Source organism: Somniosus microcephalus, chromosome 3, assembly GCF_052327205.1.
Source record: "Somniosus microcephalus isolate GS21.2 chromosome 3, FLI_Smic_1.0, whole genome shotgun sequence".
Lineage (NCBI taxonomy): Eukaryota > Metazoa > Chordata > Chondrichthyes > Squaliformes > Somniosidae > Somniosus > Somniosus microcephalus.
Window position 1 is genome coordinate 296,897,895 of NC_140989.1, and position 17,952 is coordinate 296,915,846.

The 17,952-nt window shown below is 43.8% G+C and overlaps 1 protein-coding gene across 3 annotated transcripts; it reads left to right on the forward strand.

Moving 5' to 3' along the window:
• Nucleotides 1-4,125: 4,125 nt before the first annotated feature.
• On the forward strand, nucleotides 4,126-17,855 carry czib (CXXC motif containing zinc binding protein). Of its 3 annotated transcripts, XM_085982806.1 has the most exons (8): nucleotides 4,126-4,233; nucleotides 4,331-4,414; nucleotides 10,204-10,260; nucleotides 12,697-12,778; nucleotides 15,517-15,548; nucleotides 15,747-15,824; nucleotides 17,212-17,277; nucleotides 17,386-17,855. In XM_085982806.1, the coding sequence occupies exons 1-8, from the start codon at nucleotides 4,228-4,230 to the stop codon at nucleotides 17,461-17,463; spliced, it is 483 nt and encodes a 160-aa protein (XP_085838932.1). In that variant the 5' UTR covers nucleotides 4,126-4,227; the 3' UTR covers nucleotides 17,464-17,855. The 3 variants fall into 3 exon arrangements, with proteins under 3 accessions (XP_085838932.1, XP_085838933.1, XP_085838934.1); XM_085982807.1 differs by lacking the exon at nucleotides 10,204-10,260; XM_085982808.1 differs by lacking the exon at nucleotides 4,331-4,414 and having other exon boundaries at nucleotides 4,144-4,233.
• Nucleotides 17,856-17,952: the final 97 nt, after the last annotated feature.

Consider the following 17,952-nt stretch of genomic DNA (forward strand, 5'->3'; position numbering starts at 1 on the left):
AGGGAAATTAGGGACAGCATAAGATCCAAGGAGAGGACATACAAATTGGCCAGAAAAAGCAGTAAACCTGAAGACTGGGAGCAGTTTAGGATTCAACAAAGGAGGACAAAGGGATTAATTAAGAAGGGGAAAATTGAATATGAGCGTAAGCTTGCAGGGAACATAAAAACTGACTGTAAAAGCTTTTATAGATATGTGAAGAGAAAAAGATTGGTGAAGTCAAGCGTAGGTCCCTTGCAGTCAGAATCAGGGGAATTTATAATGGGGAACAAAGAAATGGCAGACCAATTAAATACATATTTTGGTTCTGTCTTCACAAAGGAGGACACAAAACCTCCCAGAGATGTCGGGGGACATAGGGTCTGATGAAAGGGAGGAACTGAAAGAAATCAGTATTTGTAGGGAAATGGTGTTAGGGAAATTGATGAGATTGAAGGCCGATAAATCCCCAGGGCCTGATAATCTACATCCTAGGGTACTTAAGGAAGTGGCCCTAGAAATAGTAGATGCATTGCTGATCATCTTCCAACATTCGATGGAATCTGGAACAGTACCCATGGATTGGAGGGTAGCTAATGTTACCCCACTATTCAAAAAAGGTGGTAGAGAGAAAACGGGGAATTACAGACTGTTAAGCCTGACATCGGTAGTGGGGAAAATGCTAGAGTCCATTATAAAAGATGTAATAGCAGAGCACTTGGAGAACAGTGACAGGATCGGACAAAGTCAACATGGATTTACAAAAGGTAAATCGTGCTTGACTACTGGAATTTTTTGAGGATGTAACTGGTAAAATAGATAAGGGAGAACCAGTGGATGTGGTGTATTTGGACTTTCAGAAGGCTTTTGATAAGGTCCCGCATAAGAGATTATCGTGTAAAGTTAAGGCACATGGGATTGGGGGCAAGGTATTGACTTGGATAGAGAACTGGTTGGCAGACAGAAAGCAAAGAGTTGGAATAAACGGGTCTTTTTCCGAGTGGCAGGCAGTGACTGGTGGGGTACCGCAGGGATCGGTCCTTGGACCCCAGCTATTCACAATATATATTAATGATCTGGACAAGGGAACTAGATGTAATATCTCCAAATTTGCAGACGGCACAAAGCTGGGTGGGCGTGTGTGCTGTGAGGAGGATGCCGAGAAACTCCAGGATGATTTGGACAGGTTGGGTGATTGGGCAAAAGCATAGCAGATGCAATATAACGTAGATAAATGTGAGGTTATCCACTTTGGTGGCAAAAACAGGAAGGCATATTATTATCTGAATGGCAATAGATTGGGTGAAAGGGAAGTGCAACGAGACCTTGGTGTCTTTGTGCACCAGTCGCTGAAGGTAAGCATGCAGGTGCAGCAGGCGGTTAAGAAGGCAAATGGTATGTTGGCCTTCGTAGCGAGAGGATTTGAGTACAGGAACAAGGATGTCTTGCTGCAGTTGTACAGGGCCTTGGTGAGACCACATCTTGAGTATTGTGTGCAGTTTTGGTCGCCTTATCTGAGGAAGGATGTTCTTGCCATGGAAGGAGTTCAGCGAAGATTCACCAGGCTGATACCTGGGATGGCAGGAATGACGTATGAGGAGAGATTGGGACGATTGGGCTTGTACTCGCTGGAGTTTAGAAGAATGAGAGGGGATTTCATTGAAACTTATAAAATTCTGACAGGACTGGACAGACTAGGTGCAGGAAGGATGTTCCCGATGGTTGTGGAGTCCAGAACCAGGGGTCACAGTCTAAGGATAAGGGGTAGGCCATTTAGGACAGAAATGAGGAGGAATTTCATCATCCAGAGAGTGGTGAACCTGTGGAATTCTCTACCACGGAAGGCAGTAGAGGCCAATTCATTAAATATATTCAAGAAGGAGTTGGATATATTTCTTAAGGCTAAAGGGATCAAGGGGTATGGAGAGAAAGCAGGGACCTGGTACTGAAATTGGATGATCAGCCATGATCGCATTGAATGGCGTAGCAGGCTTGAGGGGCCGAATGGCCTACTCCTGCTCCTATCTTCTATGTTTCTATGACAGAAAATGGAGGAATTCGTACCCTTGCGTAATAAAGGGAAGACTGTGAAATTTGTGAAGACAAATGAAACCTTTCAGTATTAAAAAGAAACAGTACATTCTTAAATCACATTTTATTAAAGAAAAACCTGCTATTTAGTGGGTTCATGATTTTTGCCATCTTGCTTTTAAAAATCTTAAATTACCAGATTTTATACTAAAAAGTTATGATGCTCATCTTTGATAACTCACTATGGAAAATATTGCAGCTATAAAAGTTTTTCTGAGTATTTGGCTGCACAGGAGAGATTTTCATTTTTTTAAAGTGATGAAAACAGCACCTGTTGTCGTAGCAGGGATATGTGGAGAGAAGTAGGGTCTTTTATTTTTTTTTAAATGCTTCAAGGCTACTTAGCTGTTTTCAGTCATGTGCAAGTTGAGACAACAATTTGCTTCTGAAATCCTTGGTTATGATATGGAGAAATCAGCCTGAGATTCTGTTTCTTGGATCTCCTGACGATCACTCTTGTTTTATTTGAAAAATGGCACTTGGAGTAAGATACGTGAGCCAGCATAGCCCAAGGAACATAACCCCAGCATAAACCAGAGGCTTTGGTAAAAAAAAGACAAAAACATGAGCACAAAAAATGAATAGCAAGCTTTTCTGGAAGAATTATTTAACTGGAGCGTGTACAGGAAAGCTGCATTTTTATCACAAACTTTCCAGGATAAAGCCATCACGGTCTTATTGGAGCACTGTATTCCTTTAATGGAAGGTTGAGTGGTTACTTGATAGAGGTCTTCAGAATTATGATGCGTTATGTTAAGGCAATCGATTGTTTCCACTAGTCACTGAGATAATAGGCTGCTAATTTAAGATACAGTAACTACAAAAATAATTCAAGGGAACATTGGCAAAAAAAATTTCATCGGGTGGTTAGAAAGTGCCATTCTCTGCGATGCAGAGTTCATACATTCCTTTGGAAGATAATTAGCTTGAAAATAAGTATTAAAAGATGAACCATAGAAACAGAAGATAGGAGCAGGAGTAGGCCATTCGGCCCCTCGAGCCTGTTCTGCCATTTAATGAGATCATGGCTGATCATCCAAATTCAGTACCCTGTCCCTGCTTTCTCCCCATATCCCTTGATCCCTTTAGCCTTAAGAAATATATCTAACTCCTTGAATATATTTAATGAATTGGCCTCAACTGCCTTCTGTGGTAGAGAATTCCACAGGTTCACCACACTCTGGGTGAAGAAATTCCTCCTCATCTCAGTCCTAAATGGCTTACCCCACCAGTTGGGTTTTTGCAACAGTCCAACAGCTTCATGATCACTTTTACTGATGTCAGATTTTTATTTCCAGTTTTAAAAACAAAATCAAATTCTCAAACTTCCATGGGGAAATTGAACTCATGTTACATAGAATTAAATAGTCTATGCCACCGAAACAGGCCATTCAGCCCAACTGATCTATGCAGTGTTTATGCTCCACACAAGCCTCCTCCCACCCCTTTCCTAACTATATCGGCATATCCTTGTATTCCTTTCTAGCTGCCCCTTAAATGCATCTATGCTATTCACCTCAACCACTCCATGTGGTAGTGAGTTCCACATTCTTACTCTCTGGGTTAAGAAGTTTCTCCTGAATTTCCTTTTGGATGTATTGGTGACTCATATTTATGCCCCTACTTTTGGTCTCTTCCCCCCCCCCCCCAAGCAGAAATATCTTCTCTATGTCCACCCAATCAAATCTTAAAGACCTCTATTAGCCTTCTCTTTTTCTCAAGAGCCCCAACTTTTCCTGATAAGTATGTACTCTCAGTTCTGGTAACATCCATGTGAATCTTTTTTGAACCTTCTCCTTTTTATAAAAGGGAGTCCAGAACTGTGCACAGTATTCCCAAATTCTCTGGATTATTCCTCCAGTGACATAATCGGTACTGTACCCATGCACAAAAAAAGTCATTGCGTAAAATTCGCTCAATGACATTTGACTTTCTCTTCCTGAATTGCTGACGATCCCCTTTAATCCATAAATATTAAATTCATCGCAATGAATAGGACTTCCCATCCGACTTAAAACACAATTGCTGATGTTTTCTAACAGGTGTTTGGGCTCTCCTGCCCTCGGTTTCTGCCACCTCCAGGGGGCGCCGCGGCAGCGGCTGTTGTCGTGATCACTGAGTCCGACAGGCCGTAAATTGATTTGTGGCGAGCCCAAGATGGTGGTGAGTGACGGTCTGGGAGGTTTATTGTATTTTTACTTTTAATTCCGTGCCGGCAAGGATTTTTTTTAATCTTCAGATTACTCTCTCTTCTTTGCAGAAGTTTGGGCTGCAGTTTAAAGCGACTTTGGAAAATATCAGCAAAGTGCGGCCGGACGGCAAGGATTTCCGCTGGTTCCTGAAGGTGGAGCTGCTCTGCTGTGTGTCAGTGCACCAGGGGAGCCCAGTTACTGTCCGAACACCCTCTGCTGTGTGTCAGTGCACCAGGGGAGCCCAGTTACTGTCCGAACACCCTCTGCTGTGTGTCAGTGCACCAGGGGAGCCCAGTTACTGTCCGAACACCTTCTGCTGTGTGTCAGTGCACCAGGGGAGCCCAGTTACTGTCCGAACACCCTCTGCTGTGTGTCAGTGCACCAGGAGAGCCCAGTTACTGTCCGAACACCCTCTGCTGTGTGTCAGTGCACCAGGAGAGCCCAGTTACTGTCCGAACACCCTCTGCTGTGTGTCAGTGCACCAGGGGAGCCCAGTTACTGTCCGAACACCCTCTGCTGTGTGTCAGTGCACCAGGGGAGCCCAGTTACTGTCCGAACACCCTCTGCTGTGTGTCAGTGCACCAGGGGAGCCTAGTTACTGTCCGAACACCTTCTGCTGTGTGTCAGTGCACCAGGGGAGCCCAGTTACTGTCCGAACACCTGCTGTGTGTCTCTGCACCAGGGGAGCCCAGTTACTGTCCGAACACCCTCTGCTGTGTGTCAGTGCACCAGGGGAGCCCAGTTACTGTCCAAACACCCTCTGCTGTGTGTCTCTGCACCAGGGGAGCCCAGTTACTGTCCGAACACCCTCTGCTGTGTGTCAGTGCACCAGGGGAGCCCAGTTACTGTCCGAACACCCTCTGCTGTGTGTCAGTGCACCAGGGGAGCCCAGTTACTGTCTGAACACCACCTGCTGTGTGTCAGTGCACCAGGGGAGCCCAGTTACTGTCCGAATACCTTCTGCTGTGTGTCTCTGCACCAGGGGAGCCCAGTTACTGTCCGAACACCCTCTGCTGTGTGTGTCAGTGCACCAGGAGAGCCCAGTTACTGTCCAAACACCCTCTGCTGTGTGTCAGTGCACCAGGAGAGCCCAGTTACTGTCCGAACACCCTCTGCTGTGTGTCAGTGCACCAGGGGAGCCCAGTTACTGTCCGAACACCTTCTGCTGTGTGTCAGTGCACCAGGGGAGCCCAGTTACTGTCCGAATACCTTCTGCTGTGTGTCTCTGCACCAGGGGAGCCCAGTTACTGTCCGAACACCTTCTGCTGTGTGTCTCTGCACCAGGGGAGCCCAGTTACTGTCCGAACACCCTCTGCTGTGTGTCAGTGCACCAGGGGAGCCCAGTTACTCTCTGAACACCTTCTGCTGTGTGTCTCTGCACCAGGGGAGCCCAGTTACTGTCTGAACACCTTCTGCTGTGTGTCTCTGCACCAGGGGAGCCCAGTTACTGTCTGAACACCCTCTGCTGTGTGTCAGTGCACCAGGGGAGCCCAGTTACTGTCTGAACACCTTCTGCTGTGTGTCAGTGCACCAGGGGAGCCCAGTTACTGTCCGAACACCCTCTGCTGTGTGTCAGTGCACCAGGGGAGCCCAGTTACTGTCTGAACACCTTCTGCTGTGTGTCTCTGCACCAGGGGAGCCCAGTTACTGTCTGAACACCCTCTGCTGTGTGTGTCAGTGCACCAGGAGAGCCCAGTTACTGTCCAAACACCCTCTGCTGTGTGTCAGTGCACCAGGAGAGCCCAGTTACTGTCCGAACACCCTCTGCTGTGTGTCAGTGCACCAGGGGAGCCCAGTTACTGTCCGAACACCCTCTACTGTGTGTCAGTGCACCGGGGAGCTGTCCGAACACCCTCTGCTGTGTGTCAGTGCACCAGGGGAGCCCACTCAGACCTCACCGTCCTCGGCCTCTTGCATTGTTCCACGGAAGCTGAGCGTAAGCTCGAGGAACAGCACCTCATCTTTCGATTAGGCACTTTACAGCCCTCTGGACTCAACATAGAGTTCAACAATTTCAGATCATAACCTCGGCCCCTATCATATATATATATTTTTTATCCACACTTTTTGTTTGTGCCTTTTTTTCTTCCCTCCCTCATGGCAGCTGTCTTTCATTCTGCCAGCGCAATTCACACTCCATCTAGAGCCATCCTTTGTTTCTTAACCTGTCCCATTACCATCTCCTCTTGCCTTGAATATCTCTTAATGCCTCTTTACTTCTCCTGCCTTCCATCCTATCACAGACCTTCCCTTTTGTTCAAACATCCCCTCCCCCATTTCCCAGCCCCTAAACTTGCTTTAAAATCTGTTCCTTTTCCTGCTTTTTTCCAGTTCTGACGAAAGGTCTTCGACCTGAAACGTTAACTCTGTTTCTCTCTCCACGGATGCTGCCTGGCCTGCTGAGTTTTTCTAGCGTTTTCTGTTATTTCAGATTTCCAGCATCCGCAGTATTTTGCTATTGTACTGTTCGAACACCCTCTGCTGTGTGGATGTATCTGTGCACCAGAGGAGCCCAGTTAGTGTCTGAACACCCGGGGGCCCCAAACCCCTGCAGTGACTAACTCCCACTGCTAAACTTCTGTTTTATAAACAAAATGGTTAATGGTGATTTTGAGAGCTTTTTTGACTCTGTTAAACTCACTGCTGGACAGCAAAGAAGCTCAAAACTGCACAGTGGGCAGAATAGGGGATGAGGTTTGAAATTTACTTTGCTGATGATGAGTATTCAATGAATACTTTTAATAATGTTAGTAATTGAGGCATCCGCATCATGAAGCACAAATGTAAATAGAAAATTTACTTTAAAAACAAATTGTGATGGTGTTTACAATTAAATTTTGTCTGCACATCTATCTAGAAATAGGACTGTATGGTCCAAAACTAGGCTTATAGCAATACTACAAAGAATACCCTGGGTCAGTGCTCTTACAGGGGCAGAACAAATCTGATCATATCAAATAGTTATGCATTGGTACAAAATAGGTGGATATGTAAGACTCAATGGGGCATAGTTTTCTCTAATTGGACTAGAGTGTAAAGAATCACCTGGGCACAGCTAATAGAGAAACATCGGAAATGAAGTATCACCTGCCTGATTTTCCGTCCATTAATTTAATTGGACAGAAAATTGTGCTGCCCCAGCATATCGTAACACCTTGCCCACACAAAAGTTTAGAAATGAATGATATCATTGAAAATCAAGGGGAAAACATTTCCATGGGGCTTCCTCTGATAACTCAGTGGAGATAATTCAATGGAGACAAGCAGACCAGAAGGTTCTAGCTCCAATTCCTAGTCTGTGGCAAGTTAATTGATCTCAGACAGGGCAGTGGTGGGGCTTTACAATTAGCCTCAGTTGACCAGAGTGGGGGGGGAATCTGCCTGGGTTTCTGCTTCTAATCGCTATCCAATAACTCCCGTTGGAAAGTATGCATGTGTGTACATTCTATGAGGATAAAATTGGTCTCAGCTGTGGGGCCCTTCACTGTTGATCAGCACATGAAGAATGGCCAGTTGGGTAAGATATTAGAGGGCTGCTGATGCTTCTCAAATTGTATACAGCAGGAGTCACCATCAATAAGCGAGAAGGAGAAAATGAGGATGAGGAAAGCAAGATTTCTAGATACTAGCAAGTCCACATAAAAACAAGTTTGCATTATGAAATAACAACAGAAAATGCTGGAAAAACTCAGCAGGTCAGGCAACATCCGTGGAGAGAAATTTGAGTTGACGTTTCGGGTCGAACCCTTCTTAAAAACTGGAAAGAAAATAAAATAGATCGAAGGCAGGGCTGCGATTGGACAAAAGAAGTAAAAGAAACAAAAGTAGTAAAAGAGACAATAAAAGGTATTCGAAGCTAGACGCGATGGTAATAGGCTGAGATTAGGTGTGAAGTGCACTGGCCGGGCAAGAGAGAGCTGCCAGGTGTGTGAGAGAAACAAAAGGAAAGGGGGGGGAAAGGAGTGGAAAAATTACAAGAAAAAATGTGATAGGGGCCGAGGTTATGATCTGAAATTGTTGAACTCGATATTGAGTCCGGAAGGCTGTAAAGTGCCTAATCGGAAGATGAGGTGCTGTTCCTCGAGTTTACGTTGAGCTTCCGTGGAACAATACAAGAGGCCAAGGACGGTGAGGTCCGAGTGGGAATGGAGCGGTGAATTAAAATGACAGGCGACTGGAAGCTCGGGGTCACCCTTACGGACTGAATGGAGGTGTTCCGCAAAGTGGCCACCCAATCTGCGTTTGGTCTCCCCAGTGTCACGATGCGGTCTCCTCTACATTGGGGAGACCAAACGCAGATTGGGTGACCGCTTTGCGGAACACCTCCGTTCAGTCCGTAAGGGGGACCCCGAGCTTCCGGTCGCCTGTCATTTCAATTCACCGCTCCATTCCCACTCGGACCTCACTGTCCTTGGCCTCTTGTATTGTTCCATGGAAGCTCAACGTAAACTCGAGGAACAGCACCTCATCTTCCGATTAGGCACTTTACAGCCTTCCGGACTCAATATCGAGTTCAACAATTTCAGATCATAACCTCAGCCCCATCACATTTTTTCATGTAATTTTTCCACTCCTTTCCCCCCCCCCCCCTTTTGTTTCTCTCTCACACCTGGCAGCTATCTCTTGCCCTGCCAGTACACTTCACACCTAATCTCAGCCTATTACCATCTCGTCTAGCTTCGAATAACTTTTATTGTCTCTTTTACTACTTTTGTTTCTTTTACTTCTTTTGTCCGATCGCAGCCCTGCCTTCGATCTATTTTCTTTTCTTTCCAGTTTTGAAGAAGGGTTCGACCCGAAACGTCAACTCAAATTTCTCTCCACGGATGTTGCCTGACCACCTGAGTTTTTCCAGCATTTTCTGTTGTTATTTCGGATTTCCAACATCTGCAGTATTTTGCTATCGTACTAAAGTTTGCATTATGCATGTATTCATTTGAAAAGTACAGCTGTATAGAATTAATGTTTTAGTTCTAAAGTTCTGGGTTAACTAAGGTGGCAGGGAAGTTACTGCAGCTATTTACAATGAATTTTGCTGTCGTTTTTAGAATATCATTTGTTGATTGCCTGTGGGATTGCACAAATGGGAATCAAGTAGTTTTCAGTTGATGTGGAGATAGAGAGTGGGAGATTATTGGACCAGATGATAGTTTCCATGTTAGAATCAGACATTCTGTCCTTATATTTTTATATAATACTTGGAAAGCAGAGCAGTAGATGTGGTTGGGCAGCAGGAGTTTCTTTTCAGCAAGATGCAAAACCGAAGTGCTGCAGTGCCACCACAGGTGGGAGGGTGTAGTTACAGCATGCACTATTTCCATAGGCAGTTTCCATAATAAATCTGAAAATAGGAATTTAGAAAAAGTTGATGCAGGAAGTGCGTGCAGTCGTTAGATTTTTAATTTATAGATGGATATAGATTTTGCTGGGATTTTACATGCTTGCTTAAAAGCATGAGGTTTAGTAGAGCTGTAGCCATACCGTATCAGATTTCATTAAGCCCTAATCCCCAGTTCCACATGCTGATGACCAAGTTCTGATTTTGTGAGCCTGTGCTGGTGTACTGTACGAAATGTATGGCCCCAAATCCTAATCATCACTTAAAATAATACTGAAAATCACCCATTTTGAGGTCAATCTTTAATCTTTATATCTTATAAACACTCTTAAAAAAGTATTCTTGGGATGCGGACGATGCTGGCAAAGCCTTACTTATTTCCCATACCTGAAGAGGGTGATCATGGGCTTTCCTCTTGAACCACTGCAGTTCTTGTAGTGATAATGCTCCCACAATGGTGTTAGGTAGGGCCGCATAGCTCTCCAGACAAAACTTAAATCTTAACATACTGGATAGTACTAGTTGCCTGAATGTAGCATAACTCATGATTTATATTGCACTATTCTTTAGTGCTCAACTAATTTCTATATGCTTTTGCAATAGTTGAAATGCCAGAATTGTGGAGAAGTTTCTGATAAATGGCAGTATATCACATTAATGGTGAGTTGTATTTTGAATGTCATCTTTTACTCATTCCCCATTAATTAATAAAATTAAATAGCTGTATAAGTTCCATGTATTTGGTTATAGGACCTTAATTGGTCAGGTTGCTGTTTTATAAAGGTGAAAACCTGATGTGTTCCCCCTCCACCCAGTTTACAAATTCTCAGCCTGCTCCATTTAATGGGTGATAGAATATTCTTCCTCTCTGTAACCACCATAACCATTCCTCTCTCTAATCACCATAACCATTCCTCTCTGTAACCACCATAACCAATCATCTCCCGAAATCCAATTTTCTCCATCCCCTCCAGCCTTACTTCCAATACCAAGCATGAAGAGCTTATGGATTTCTGCATCTCCAAGATTGAGATCATCCATGTGGCTACCTCCACCACTAACCTCCCTGCCTCTTACTCTCTCCACTTCCACACACTCCTGATTCCCATCATTCTGCAGTTTCTCTCTGCTTGTTCTGCCCTCTACAAGCTCATCTCTTTTAGAAACCCACTTCCTGCTCTTTTGAGCCCCCCCCCCCACTACTCCCCCATGTTAAGTGAAATTGTTAACAGCTCTCCCCCCCCCCCCCCCCCCGCCCCCACTTTCCTCAGGCAACATTCCTCTCTATTTCAAAACTACCATCATGACCTTCCACCCATCTAATTTCTCTATTAACCCATCTCAAACATGCTTTTTTTCTCTAAGGCCCTCAGTCAAGCCACCACCACCCAGCTCCATGCCCATCTGTTCCAAAATTCACTTTTTGAATTCCTCCAGTTTGGTTTCTGACTTACTCAAAACACAAAAACTGTCTAGCCAATATTTATCCCTCAATCAACATACCAAAAATAGATTATCTGGTCATTAGCACATTGCTGTTTGTGGGAGCTTGCTGTGCGCAATTGGCTGCCGTGTTTCCTACATCGCAACAGTGACTATACTTCAAAAATACTTCATTGGCTGTAAAGCGCTTTGGGACATCTTGAGGTTGTGAAAGGCGCTATATAAATGCAAGCCTTTTTTCTTTGTGGCCAATTTTTCACATTACATCCTCCTTGACAGCGATTATGACAGCATCATCATTCCTTGACCTCTCCACAGAGCTTGACATGGTGCCCCACACCATCCTCTTCCACCGCATCGCCTTTGCTTGTAGCTCTCTGGGATAGCTGTGCTTGGTTCTACTCCTACCTGTCCAAATTCAGCCAGTGCTTCTCCAGCAATGCTTTCTCTCTTTGCATCTGCAGCATTACCTTTGATGTATTCCAGGGATCTGTCCCCTCCTCCTCTTCATATACATGCAGCCCCTCAATGGTACCTTTTCCAGGCAAGGGGTCAACTTCCATATGTATGCTGATGATACCCAACTGTACTGCTCCACTATTTTTCTTGACCCCTCAAGAAATACCTGCTGTCAGACTACCTTACTGATATTGGAAGGTAATTTTGACTTTGTGCGATAGTGTAAAATGGGTGATAGCAAATCAGCCGCCCGGCTTACATCTCCCGCCCGATTTCTTTTTTATTTCTATTGAAGTCAACGGAAATAAAAATGGGGAGAGATGTGAGACGGGTTGCCGATTCGCTATCTCCCTTTTTACACTATTGCACAAAGTCAAAATTACCCCCATTAAGTCAGAATTTCCTCTAGCTTAACATCGAGAAGGTTGAAGACATCATTTATGGCTCCCACCACAAACTCCACTCCCTTGCGACTCACTTGAACCTGTCCATGCAAAACATTGGTGTCCTGTTTAACCCTGAACTGAGATTCAAACCAGAACATCCTATCCTTTACCCAGACTGCTTATTTCCTCCTCTACCTCAACCAATCTGCTGCTGAAACCCTTACCAATGTTTCTGTCACCGCTAGGCTTGTTTTTACTAATGTATTCCTCATTGGCCTCCATTCTCCATAAACTCCCAACTGGTCGAAAAGCAGATGTCTGCATCGTGTTCCACACTAATTTCCACTCATTCAACAACCCCATCCTCACTAACCCAGATTGTCTTTCAGTCTCGCAACGCATTAAGTTTAAAATACTTGGCCTGAACTTCAAATCCCTCCCTGGCCTCACCCCACCCTATCTTTGCAACTTCCTCCAGCCTTATAGCTGCTCCCATACTCTTTGCTCCTCTAATTCTGGCCTTTTCTACATCTTCCTTCCTTTCATCCTACCGCTGGTGGCAGATCTCTTCAGCTGCCTTTGCATTGCTTCCTGGAACTGCCTCCCAAACTCCGCCTCTCTCTCTCTCTCTCAAAGCCCATCCTTTCAACCAAGTTTTCGCCCACCCCTCCTTTATATCTCACTCTGTGGTTTATCGTCTGTTCCCTTAATTGGTCTCTTCTCTTTCCACTCCCCCTATAAAGTGCCTTACGGCATTTTCTATGTTAAAAGGTGCCACATAAATGCAAGTTGTTGTTGTTTTGTACAGGCCAGTGTCCCACTCAAAGGTGGGAGAGGAAGTGCCAGTATGATACAGAAGTGCAAGCTGTGCTCGAGAGAGAACTCCATTGGTAGGTAATTGGTAGAGGAAGCTAACTCATTTTCAGTGGCCAGTGTTGCTTTAATTATGCTGCACTTTTCAAATTTTTTCACTCTTTAAATCAGCCTTATTGGTAAGAGACTATTTTTAGCAATGATGACAACTGTGAAAAGGAGCTTTTTAAAAATATTTTGCAAACGTGTGTCAATGTCTGAACACTTTTCTGCTTGAGCATTTGTTTTTGGTTTGCATCCTACCCAAATTGAAAATCTCACCAAAATTGGAGAACAAAAGCTTAATTTTTTTTAATGGCACATTTATGCTGGGGATCCAGAACCAGATCTAAATGTGATGAGGGTGCTGGTACTGGGAATTCATTTTGTTTATTTTGCAAAGCAAAGTCAGCACTGAGCAGCAACACTGAAACAACTGCCAGTGTGCCAGCTATGGAGGCTGTGTTCAAAAGTCACAATCATGACATTTAAATGTTTGGCTGTGTCTTGCGTCTGGGGGAAGGTTTTATGCTTGCTGGCCCATATAGTGGGCTGAGAGCTTAGCCTGCCCGTGACCTGAGTGGTGGGCAATGATGTCCCGTGCTTAGACCCTGGGGTATCTTGAAAATCCACATCACAAGACCTAGAAATTCTTCAGAATTATCAAATATAAATGAAGTGTCTCATCAATGGTAAAAATGATTTGGGGAAAGAAATACTAATTTTGATATTTTTCATTTCTATGAATAATCAGGGGGCATAGATTTAAAGTCATTGGTAGAAGGATTAGAGTAGAGTTGAGGAGAAATGTTTTCACCCAGAGGGTGGTGGGGGTCTGGAACTGACTGCCTGGAAGGGTGCTAGAGGCAGAAACCCTCATCACGTTTAAAAAGTACTTGGATATGCACTTGAAGTGCCGTTAACTGCAAGGCTACGGACCAAGAGCTGGAAAGTGGGATTAGGCTGGATAGCTCTTTTTTGGCCAGCACAGACACGATGGGCCAAATGGCCTCCTTCTGTGCCATAAATTTCTATGAAGAGCATACCAGTTTCACGGCTACCTTGAATCCCTGCCACTAGAGAACAAGTAACTTTGCAAAGGACTTTTGTGGAGTATTCTCGGGTTTAATGCTGTTTAACTTCTTGTGAAAAATGCCCAGTTCAGGGTGCCACTGACATCGGCTGTGGAAGCATCCTTGAACTTGAGTTGCCTCAGGGCATTCTTTTCAGTTCTAGATGCTAGTTGCTGAGGAGATTTCCACGTTGTATACATTCAGTACTAGCTGAGTGTTTAGCAGTATTTGGGTGCCTCCCTATCAGCCACTTTCTGAGGCAGAACCAGACTGTTTGCAACATCAGCATCTTATTTGATCTTGAGCTGAGCTTCCAACCCCATATCCTCTCCATCACAAAACTGCATTATTGCCTGTCTCCATCTCTGCCTCAGTGCCTCTGTTGCTGAAACCGGCATCCATGCCTTTCTTACCTCCAGACTTGACGATTCCAATGCGCCCCTGGCCGGCCTTCCATCCGCCACCCTTCGTAAACTTGGACACATCCAAAACTCGGCTGCGCATATCCTAACTCGCACCAAGTTCCGTTCTCCCATCACCCCTAACCTCAATCGGCTCCTTGTCCAGGAATGCCTCAAATTTAAAATCCTTATCCTTTAGTTCAAATCCCTCCATGGCCTCGCCCCTTCCTGTCTCTAACTTCCTCCAGCCCTACAACCCTCAGAGATATCTGCGCTCCTCCAATTTTGGCCTCTTGTGCATCCCTGATTTCCTTTGCCCCACCATTGGTGTTTGTTCCTTCAACTGTCTAGGCCCCAAGCTCTGGAATTCCCTCCCTAAACCTCTCCGCCTCTTTACCTCTCTTCTTTAAGATGCTCCTTAAAACCTTATCTCCTTATGTGGCTTAGTGTCAAATTTTGTCTGATTATGGTCCTGTGAAGCGCCATGGGATATTTTACTGCGTTAAAAGTGCTATATAAATACAAGTTGTTGTTGTTATCCCAGGGCTAGAAATAAATCTGGAATTGCCTATGCAGCAGCTCATTGGCACTCCTGCAGCTGATGTCAGCAAACTCACTCCCAAAAGGAAGGAAACATCTGAAATGGCAGGGCTGTGTGACAAGAAAGCACTAATAGGACTAGGATTACGTCCTACTAGCTAAAATATTATTAAATTTTGTATCCATGGTACTTCTAGTTGGGGCTGTGGAAGGAATTATTTATATATTGAAATTATTGTCATTGACACTTACCTTCTCCTTTAATCAGCTTGTTACTTATGCTAATCTGTGAGCAGATGTGTGTTTTGTGCAGCAGTTACTTAATACATTTACTTGTGGTTTCTAGTGGGCATCTCTGACCTTGAGGAGCACTGGCTAAGAGCAGTGTTCTCACCACTACTGTTACTTGGGCTCAGTTGGCACTCCCAATTGCTGATATCTGATTGCCAGATATACAATTCAATAATTGTCCATTAAAATCTATTGCTGCAGCCTCACATAACCATTCTTTTGTACAAGGAGAGCATTCATTATCCTGACCAAAAAGCAAAAACTGCACTAATTATGCTTGTTGGCCACGATTTAGTTCAAATATTTGGATGCTACAGAATTATTTGGTAGTTCAGTGCAGTGATTTTCAAAACCCATAATGTAGTTGTTACAGCATGGAATATTTCAACTGCAGTGATTAAAATTATATTTTTGTATTTAAATATAATTAAAGTTTAAACCCTTAATGTGTTCTTTTGTGTTGGTTTTTAGATATTCTGAAGGACACCATCAAGCCATACAATGTAAGTGGGCTTATGAACCATACAAAATGTTACTGCTCTGCGATGTTGTAAACTTGCTTTCTTGTGTGGGTGATTGGTCTGTATTGTTTGGATGTGTATCTGCTGTTCTTCCTAAAACAATTCTTGAATTATGTTGCTTCTACTTGTATGTATTTGTTTACAGAATGATTCTGCGAATTGTAATTCTTTTATATTAAGGCTGAAGACAGTGAAAAATTTAAGACTATAATACACTTTGAGTGTCGAGGATTGGAACCAGTGGACTTTCAACCACAGGTAAATAAGAGACTTCCTTATAGGAATCTATATTATTGCATTGCCCTGTCTTGTGTTGAACAACAGACTGGGACATTCTTGGATTCCAAACTCAGTTCTGCTTGTCCACTCCTCTGATTTCACTACCCTCCTGTTCTCCCTAAACCTCTCCTACCCATATTCATGGCCATACCCTCGACCCTGCCATTTCCCATAGCTGCCCTACTTTCATGGGCTGAATCATTGACAAGACCATCTCCAATCACTTCCTTTTATTACTTACTACCCACATTCCCCTACGCCCTTACAACCCTTCTGCATCCTGGAAAAAACTGCCCCCAGCTTACAGCTGCAGTTTCAAACTCCCCACATTGGTCTTCCATTTGCCACAATACTTCTGCAGCCATCGAGTTTAAAGTCATCGATTTTTCTCAACCACTCCCTCACCTCCACCTTTGATGTATGTCCCCAGCAAAACCTTTAGTCTCTCTTATCCTGGTCTTTCCCGCTGGAACGTACCCATCTTTGCTCCCTCAAGTCCAAGGGGCGCAGCCTTAACATATCTGACGCACAACTGGTTTAGCCATCCATCACCACATGGACCACGTCAAGCTCGATCAGGCCTCACTTACCTCTTTCAAAACCATCCACCACTCGAGGATCATCCTGGAGAGCAAAGATAATGCAAGACTCTTTTTTCAACCATCTCCTTAAACCGCTTGACCTTGACCCCAACACCTCCACTTCCAAGAAGTGCCAAATTGCCCTGCTCCTCCAAAGCTGCACTATAATGGTATTTCACCAAGAGACTTGGCATTGAAATACATAGAACAGTGTGAAATTGCTGTACTTGCGTCATAGATACACACTAAACTCACCAGAATAAGGGCGTGTCCATTCCAGTGTAAGTACATTTTTCAAACAACCTCTCTGTTATTGAAAATTAACTTTTACAGGCGCGGAGTCTCATTCCTTCAGATTTTAATTATTGTTGGAGACTTTTTTAAATGTTTTTTTAAATGTTGTCTCTTATCTCTCTTTTGTTTTCTGTACCTGATTTGGCATTAAATATTTCAACTGACACTTCCTGGATCAGACCCTGCACTCCCCAGTAACGATTCTTCAATCTGATTGGTTAAGGAGATACACAGTTGCTTTCCCGGTTCACACAGGTCCCAGATCCCCTGTAGATAGCGCTCTGCTGAAATGGCTTTCTACTCACATTAAGTTCCAGTGCAAAATCCCATGGAAAGTCTCTGGGCAAGTGTAATGAACGGCTGGCGTCGCTTAGGACAAAATCTGGCCCATTGATGTGTATTCTCTGCCCCAGTATAAGCTTCACTGAAAGTTCAGTAATTCTTCTAAAATGTTGTTCAGCTATTAACTGCAATTCATTCTCTGCCTTTAGGCTGGATTTGCAGCAGAAGGGGCCGAGTCTGGCACACAATTTGGTGAGGTTAACCTGCAGGAAAAGGTGAGCTCCTTACATATTCTATTCCATAGGAGTTGGAAAGCAAAAGTGTAAATAACACTTGCTAATCAAGTATTAGAATAATTTAGTGTTTCATTTTATTTTGTTTAGGACTGGAATGATTATGATGAGAAAGCCAAGGAATCAGTGGGAATCTATGAAGTCACACATCAATTTGTTAAAATTTGAACTTGACTCTGACTGACGTTTGCCAGCTAAGGATCCTCTCTTCCACTTCAATGACCAACAAATTCCCGAGTCGGAGAAGCAACAGCGCTGTTGTCATCTGGCATTCGTTTGCCCATTAATCAGTTCTGCATCTTGTACCAAAGTTGAAGTAGTTTAATTATATTATGTCCAATTAAAATTAACACTAGTCAGCTGAATTAGGATTAAAAGGCTGCATGAAGGTTCTGTCATCAAGTCATGTTCACCTGTGGAAAACATTGTTTTATTTCTGTATCTGAGCATGTTGCAGCTCTGACATTCTGAGGCCACTGCCAGCAAAGATGGATATTAAATTACAAGTCATTTTTCCAGGAGTTTAAAGTTAAATACTAATATAACATATATATACATCATTGCCATGAGTATTTTTTATTAGTTAGTCAGAATGTACTTTTTTATCTCCATTAGTTTGTTTATTTTTGTCATTACATGGGCTAAACTAGTAGACAC

Excerpts from the sequence above, each read along its gene's own strand:
- czib (XM_085982806.1), top strand. Across the intron at positions 15,549-15,746 it reads ACACCATCAAGCCATACAAT|GCTGAAGACAGTGAAAAATT; the intron begins GTAAGTGGGCTT and ends TTTTATATTAAG. Across the intron at positions 15,825-17,211 it reads CAGTGGACTTTCAACCACAG|GCTGGATTTGCAGCAGAAGG; the intron begins GTAAATAAGAGA and ends CTCTGCCTTTAG.